Source organism: Hyla sarda, chromosome 3 (genome assembly GCF_029499605.1).
Source record: "Hyla sarda isolate aHylSar1 chromosome 3, aHylSar1.hap1, whole genome shotgun sequence".
Taxonomy (NCBI): domain Eukaryota; kingdom Metazoa; phylum Chordata; class Amphibia; order Anura; family Hylidae; genus Hyla; species Hyla sarda.
The window spans coordinates 411,892,920-411,900,512 of NC_079191.1; the positions used below are offsets into that span (position 1 = coordinate 411,892,920).

A 7,593-nucleotide genomic window follows, 5' to 3' on the forward strand; every position below is an offset into this window, starting at 1 on the left:
TTCCGCTCCTTCCTAGGGTGCTGAGGAAGCTCAAGGCAGAGGATGTCCTCGCCTTTCTGGTAGCTCCAGATTGGCCCTGAAGGTCGTGGTACGCCGACGTAGTCGGGCTCCTGGACGATGCTCCTCTGCGCCTTCCGCTCCGCCCGGACCTACTCTCTCATGGTCCTCTTGCCACCCCAATTTACAGTCGCTGCATTTGTTGGCGTGGCGGTTGAGAGCGCGGTTTTGAGGGCCTGCGGGTTCTCTTCCCAAGTCATTCACACCATGCTCTAGGCTCGTAAGCCCTCCTCCACACGAATTTACCACCATACTTGGCGGTTTTATTTTTGTTGGTGTGAAGCTCAGGACTTCTCCCCGGTGACCTTCTTTGTTCCCCGTCTTATCTCCTTTTTTTGCAGTCAGGGTTGGAACTGGGGTTGTCTCTCAGTTCCCTTAAAGGTCGTGTTTCGGCCCCTGGTTTCTATTTCTCGTGTCCGGACCTTCCTGCAAGGAGTGGCGCGCACTGTTCCTCCTTATCAGTCACCTTCTCCCCTTTGAGACTTGAATTTGGTTCTGAGTGCCCTCCAGGGTGCACCCTTTGAGCCCCTTAGAGAGGTGTCTCTCTGCCTCCTTTCTTGGAAGGTGGCGTTTCTTGTTGCTATCACCTCCATCCAGAGGGTGTCTGAACTGGCAGTCCTTTCCTGCCGTTCTCCGTTTCTTGTGATCCACCAGGACAAGGTTGTTTTTCCTGCCAGATCCTTCCTTTTTGCCTAAGGTGTTTTCGGCCTTTCATCTCAATGAGGACATTGTCCTCCCGTCCTTTTGTCCGGCTCCTTCTCATCCTAAGGAGCGCTTACTACACAAGCTGGATGTAGTTTGGGCTGTTCGGTCTTATCTCTCCATCACTTCTTCGTTTCATCAGTGTGATTCCTTTTTCGTCCTTACGGAAGGTCGTCGCAAGGGACAACCTGCTTCCAAGGCCACCATTTCTCGGTGGATTTGGTCTGCCATTGCGGAAGCCTATCGCTGTAAGGAGTAGATTCCTCCTTTCAGGGTTGTGGCTCGTTCTGTTGGGCATCCTGGGCTCTCCAGAATAGAGCCTCAACCTCGTAGATTTGCAAGGCGGCTACCTAGTTGTCTTTGCACACTTTCTCAAGGTTTTTCCGAGTTCATACTTTCGCATCAGCTGATGCTAGTCTGGGTCGTAAAGTGTTGCAGGCGGCAGTGGATCGGCCGTCTGCCTGATTACTTATCTGCCCACCCAAGGGACGGCTTTGGTACATCCCACGGTCTGTGTCCCCCAATGGAGCTGATAGAGAAAAGGAGATTTTTTAACACTTACCGTAAAATCTCTTTCTCAAAGGAACCATTGGGGGACACAGCTCCCGCCCCTTTTTGGGTTTTTCCTTTGCTTCTCTGTCCGAGGGTGTGTTCAGTTATGTTTTTTCTTCGGGTTCTCAGACAGTTTTGGGGTTTTTCTTTGCCCTATTGGTCTCCTCCTATTGCTCTGGAACTTAAACTGACTAGCTCAGAGCCTGAAGGCGGGTATATCCTGCTCGGAGGAGCTGACTTTTTTTTATTACCATAGTGTCACACCTCCTAGAGACAGCAGCATAACCCACGGTCTGTGTCCCCCAATGGATCCTTCGAGAAAGAGATTTTACGTTAAGTGTTAAAAAATCTCCTTTTTTATATCTTGTTCATATCTTAATTAAAAGGTTTTGTTACTCACCTGGTTCTTCCTGCTAACTTGTTGTTTTGCGTGTTTCAGCACATGATGTCTCATCTCAACCTGCAGCCGACAGACTCCCACAATGTTGATTTCTCCCGCGTTCGCATGTGGAACCTCAGTAACTGGGCCAAGTACTATCGACAGACGATACTGTTTAGTTCCTTGCAGGATCCCCAGATAAACTCCATATTTAACAAGCACTGCTTCAATTACAGCGGACAGGTAAATGCAAAGGTCGTGCATGTACATAACTTTGGCAGTGTGCGTTTTATATCTCTTAGAGGACTATGTGCATCAGATCAAAGTTGACCCAACTTTTTTGGGTTCTGCACAATAAGGCAACAATCTGAAAGGGATTATGCAGTTTGTGCTTCAAATAAAAACAATAACAAAAAATCCTATACTACTTACCTAGCTCCGCAGCTCCCATTTACGTCCATCTGGTCCCCTGATGTTGTCTCAGAAGCAGAAAAAAAGATAGAACTGCAGGACCTGCCAGCTCAGCCAATCACTGACCATGATGAGGTGCCATTGCGGCCATTGATTGGCTAAGCAGACAGGTCCTGCCCTAGCAGACAGGAAAAAGAGAGCAAATCAGGGACCAGACAGAGGTGAATGGGAGCAGTGGGGGACCAGCACTAGGTAAGTATAGGTCCTTTTTTTTTTTTTTTTCTTCTTTTTATTAAGGAAAAACTCGATTACCCTATTTAAATGGAACATGTCACCATCAATAAAATGTTATATGTTATAGCTGATGTAATGTCTATAACTTTACTAATTGACATCCATTAAAAATATTATTACAATTCAGCTTTGAAGTTTTGGCCACCAGGTTTTCTCCTTCTGTGCGTTGTGTCCACTGGCACTGCAGCAGCCTAAAAGTCCGGAAGCTAAGGAGACAGTGCGCCACTGCACAACGCTCGCTCGCTGCCTGTCAATCAAGCCAGGGAGAGCGAGTGATTGGATCCCTGTTCTATGCACGCGCCTGAGCACAGCATAGAACAGGGAGGGCGTAAGTTCTCCCCTGCAGGACTTCAGATGATGTTGTGCCTGCCGGGTAATGCCACCTCCTGCAGTCCTCAGCTTACAGTGAGTGAGCAGAAGAAACCGGGCAAAAAAAATCTGGTTCACTTGGTGAAAGGTACTCTTTGAGTATTTAGGACAGCCTGACAGTCCACAAAGTGTAATTGTCAGAGAGAAGAGCATGTTGGATTTCAGTACAGTGGTCCCTCAAGATACGATGGGAATCCGTTCCAAATGGACCATCGTTTGTTGAAACCATCTTATGTTGACGGATCCGTGCAATGGAAAGTATAGGACAGTGGTCTACAACCTGCGGACCTCCAGATGTTGCAAAGCTACAACACCCAGCATGCCCGGACAGCCGTTGGCTCTCCGGGCATGCTGGGAGTTGTAGTTTTGCAACATCTGGAGGTCCGCAGGTTGAAGACCACTGGTATTGGTGGTCATACTCACGTGTCCCCGCCACTCTGGACTGTCACCTCTCGTCACCGCTGCCCTGGATGTCGCCGTCCATCGCTGTCGCCGCGTCCCCAGGGTGTCCCCGACGCTCCGGCGAGGCCTCTGCTTCCCCGGCATCATCGCTCTCCGTCGCCGCCATCACGTCGTTACGCACGCTGCTCCTATTGGATGACGGGACAGCGTGCGCAGTGACGTGATGACAACGATGGAGAGCACCGACAATGCAGGGGATCCCGAAGAGGACGCGCCGGAGCCTCCAGGACAGGTAAGTGATCGTCAGCGGACCACACGGGGCACCGTAAACGGCTATCCGGTGGCAGCTGAAGCAGTCTGCGCTGCCGGATAGCCGTTTATGCGATGGCCCCGACATACAAAAGCATCGTATGTTGATGCTGCCTTCAACATGCGATGGCCTCTGAGAGACCATCGTATGTTGAAATGATCGTATGTCGGGGCCATCGTAGGTCGGGGGGGGTCACTGTATTCTTCTATCTCCTGGCTGCAGCGTGCCCACAATTTTGACCATTTGCATTGTATCTGTTCCTGTCCAGGTGGCTGTAAGAAACATGCCGATAACAGGCTCCATTTGTCAAGTCATGGTGCAACTTCCTCACGTCTTTCAGCGTCTGGAGGCAGACAGTGTGCTTTCTGTAATTGATGCACGGTAAGACAAAGATGCTAAAGGCAAGAAAAAGATGTTTTAAATAATGGACAGTAAGCGAGTCTTCTAATCTTGCTGTGGAGCAGTGGAAGCTGCCTCCTCTCTGCTGCCCTTGGCTATGTTCACAAGCCAAATTTCCCCACCAAATTTCCTATGGCACAAGTAATTTGATGCAGATTCAAAGCAGAATTTCCATGTGGAATTTCTGCCTGGAATCAAAACCCCATTGATGTCCATGGAAGGTCCTGACAAAGACTTTTTTCTGCTTCAGGAATTGACATGTCCATATAATCATTGTCAGGTCCTTCCATGGACCTCAATGGGGTTTTGATTCCAGGCAGAAATTCCACATGGAAATTCTGCTTGGAATCTGCATCAAATTACTTGTGTGCCATGGGCTTTGCATGGAAAGGAAGAGGAAATTATACCTTGTGAATGTAGCCTAACCATCTTTGGAATCTCTCCATTGTCAATGGACAGAATTCTATATTTGCATTGTATTAAAGGTGTTATCCAGGGAAAAAACTTATATATATATATATATATATATATATATATATATATATATATATATATATATATATATATATATATATATATATATATATAATATAGAGAGAGAGAGAGAGATAGATATACATAGAGATAGATAGAGAGAGATAGATAGATAGAGATATAATATAATATATAATATATATATATATATATATATATATATATATATATATATATATATATATATATATATATATATATATAATATATTAGTGTATATCAACTGGCTCCAGAAAGTTAAACAGATTTGTAAATTATTTCTATTGAAAACTCTTAATCCTTTCAGTACTTATGAGCTTCTGAAGTTGAGTTGTTTTTTCTGTCTAAGTGCTCTCTGATGACACCTGTCTCAGGAACTGTCCAGAGTGGAAGCAAATCCCCATAGCAAACCTCTTCTACTCTGTGCAGTACCCGAGTCAAGCAGAGATGTCAGTAGAGAGCACTGTTGCCAGACAGACAAGAACAACTCAACTTCAGCAGCTGATAATTATTGGAAGGATTGAGATTTTTTAATAGAAGGAATTTACAAATCTGTTTAACTTTCTGGAGACAATTGATTTGATATATATATAAAAGTTTTTTCCTGGAATACCCCTTTAAGGAAGCATTGGGACTATAGCCGGCCCTGGAAGATAGGAATGATGGGCACTTCTGATTTTTCCCAACATATATACCAGGGTGCCTCCAGCTGTGGCCAAACTACAACTCCCAGCCTGCCCGGACAGCCTTTGGCTGTCCGGGCAGGCTGGGAGTTGTAGTTTGGCCACTGCTGGAGAAGCCCTGGTTGGGAAACACTGTATATCTATAGGATCTGCCCATTCTCAGTCATGTGTTCCCTGTTTGCCTTGAAGATGTTGTCATCCTCCATTATGTTATGGAAATTGCTGAGAATTCATATAAAGAGAGTGACCGCTTTATGTACGAAAACAAGAGACATGGTCGTTTCTAATATAATGTGCAGACAAGGGCCACATGAGGCCCCTATAACGCTCCCTGTATGTGGTTCTCTGTATTTAAAGCTCCTCCCTGGCCTGAGCCTCCCTTTAATGGAATTTTGTCTCTTCCTTAGCTTTAATTTTTTTACGGACAAGATCCTGCCGCAGTATCGAGACGCCATCATGTCGCACACCCTCATCTATATCCCTTCCTACTTTGATTACGTGCGGCTGCGAAATTACTTCACCAAGGAGGAGCTCAACTTCACCCAAATCTGTGAATACGCCGACAAAGCGGGAATCTCCAGAGCGCGCCAGTTCTTTCTGAAAGGAGAGAGACAGTTCCTTCTGGTCACAGAGAGATTTCACTTCTACAAGAGGTGAGGATATCGGGGGGTTAATTATGAAGCCTGTTAATTTATTTTATTTTTTTCCCTACACATCATAGTAATGTTGCAGCCCAGGTGTTAAAAACGTGTCCACTTTCTACAACGGCAGATAGTGCCTGATAGCAGGGGTCCAACCTCTCACTCTATACAGGGGTTCCTCAAGTTACAATATTAATTGGTTCCAGGACGACCATCGTATGTTGAGACCATAACTCTATGGAAACCTGGTAATTGATTCTGAAGACCCCAAAATGTCATCCGAAAATAGGAAATAGTGAGGATTAAAGGGGGGTACTCCAGTGGAAAACTTTTTTTATTTTTTTTTTAAATCAACTGGTGCCAGAAGGTTTGTAAATTACTTCTATTAAAAAATCTTAATCCTTCCAGTACTTATTAGCTGCTGAATACTACAGAGGAAATTCTTTTCTTTTTGGAACACAGAGCTCCCTGCTAACATCACGAGCACAGTGCTCTCTGCTGACGCCTCTGTCCATTTTAGGAACTGTCCAGCGTAGGAGAAAATCCCCATAGAAAACATACGCTGCTCTGGACCGTTCCTAAAATGGACAGAGATGTCAGCAGAGAGCACTGTGCTCATGATGTCAGCAGAGAGCACTGTGTTCCAAAAAGAAAAGAATTTCCTATGTAGTATTCAGCAGCTAATAAGTACTGGAAGGATTAAGATTTTTTAATAGAAGTAATTTACAAATCTGTTAAACTTTCTGGCACCAGTTGATTTAAAAAAATAAAAAAATAAAAAAAAAGGTTTTCCGCTGGAGTACCCCTTTTGAAAGAAAAATAAGTAGATAACTAATACAGATATAAAGCAAGTCCTTACATATAAAAGTAAGAAAGATCTGCTGGGAGCTGTAATCACTGTCTATGTAGAGGACAGGAGCTATTCTGGAATACCCCTTGTGGCTCCTGACAGGTGGGGGTTAAAAAAAAAACATAAATGGCGTGCCAAAACTGGAAGGGGGTAAAGTGGCTGAATGGATCCTGAATATAAATCCTCATTCTTATGTTCTTAGGTACACGCTGAGGGGCATCCGAAACCTCATCTTCTATGAGCTCCCTACGTATCCCCATTTCTACAGCGAGGTGTGTAACATGATGAAGGCCTGGAACAAGGGGGAGGAGGCTACATGGACCTGCACGGTGCTGTACTCAAAGTATGACGCCCAGAGGCTGGCCGCGGTGGTGGGCGCCGAGAGGACGGCTCAGATGCTGCAGTCTAAGAAGAGCGTGCACCTGTTTGTCACTGGGGAAAACAGCTAATCCCCTCTGCTGCCTACAAAAATGGATTAAACCCCCCCCAAAATAATGGCCTATTGTACAGAATTGTTCTATTTGGATCCTGATATTACTATTGCTGGACACATTTCTACTTGTGGTGTTTTCTTTGTTTTCCCCATTATGGAATCACGACAAATAGAAAATGTATTTTTAATAAAAAAAAAAAATATATATATATATATATATATATATATATATATATATATATATATATATATATAAAATTATTTTTTTGTGAAACTTTTTTTAAATGTATTTCTTTTTTTTGCATAAAAACACACAAAAACTTATGACAACAATACAACACCCAAATTTTGTAGTTTTGCAAAAGCGGAGGTTAAGAATTATTTGTGTGATTGAATTCACTGTAGATTTTACCCTTATACATTGCAAAGGAGAAATGCCTGGTGAAATCTATGGCACTAAGGAAATGTAAAACAAACTCCATACCCACATTGTTTGTTATCTTTTTTTTTTTGTGTTGGTGTTTTTTTCCCCCCCACCCGGTAGTGGCGTTTTTAGGCTTATTGGCAGCATCCTCTGGTGGGTATGGTTTTTTTTTTT

At 44.2% G+C, this 7,593-nt stretch overlaps 1 protein-coding gene across 1 annotated transcript in view; it reads left to right on the plus strand.

Annotated features, from left to right (window-relative positions):
• The window catches only part of UTP25 (UTP25 small subunit processome component), a 36,066-nt gene extending 28,912 nt beyond the window's left edge, over window positions 1–7,154 (plus strand). Inside the window, exons 9-12 of the mRNA XM_056568200.1 lie at window positions 1,751–1,933; window positions 3,745–3,857; window positions 5,479–5,724; window positions 6,765–7,154. Coding sequence (XP_056424175.1) covers window positions 1,751–1,933; window positions 3,745–3,857; window positions 5,479–5,724; window positions 6,765–7,011 — 789 coding nt within the window. The 3' untranslated portion in view covers window positions 7,012–7,154. The remainder of the gene's footprint in view (window positions 1–1,750; window positions 1,934–3,744; window positions 3,858–5,478; window positions 5,725–6,764) is intronic.
• Window positions 7,155–7,593: the final 439 nt, after the last annotated feature.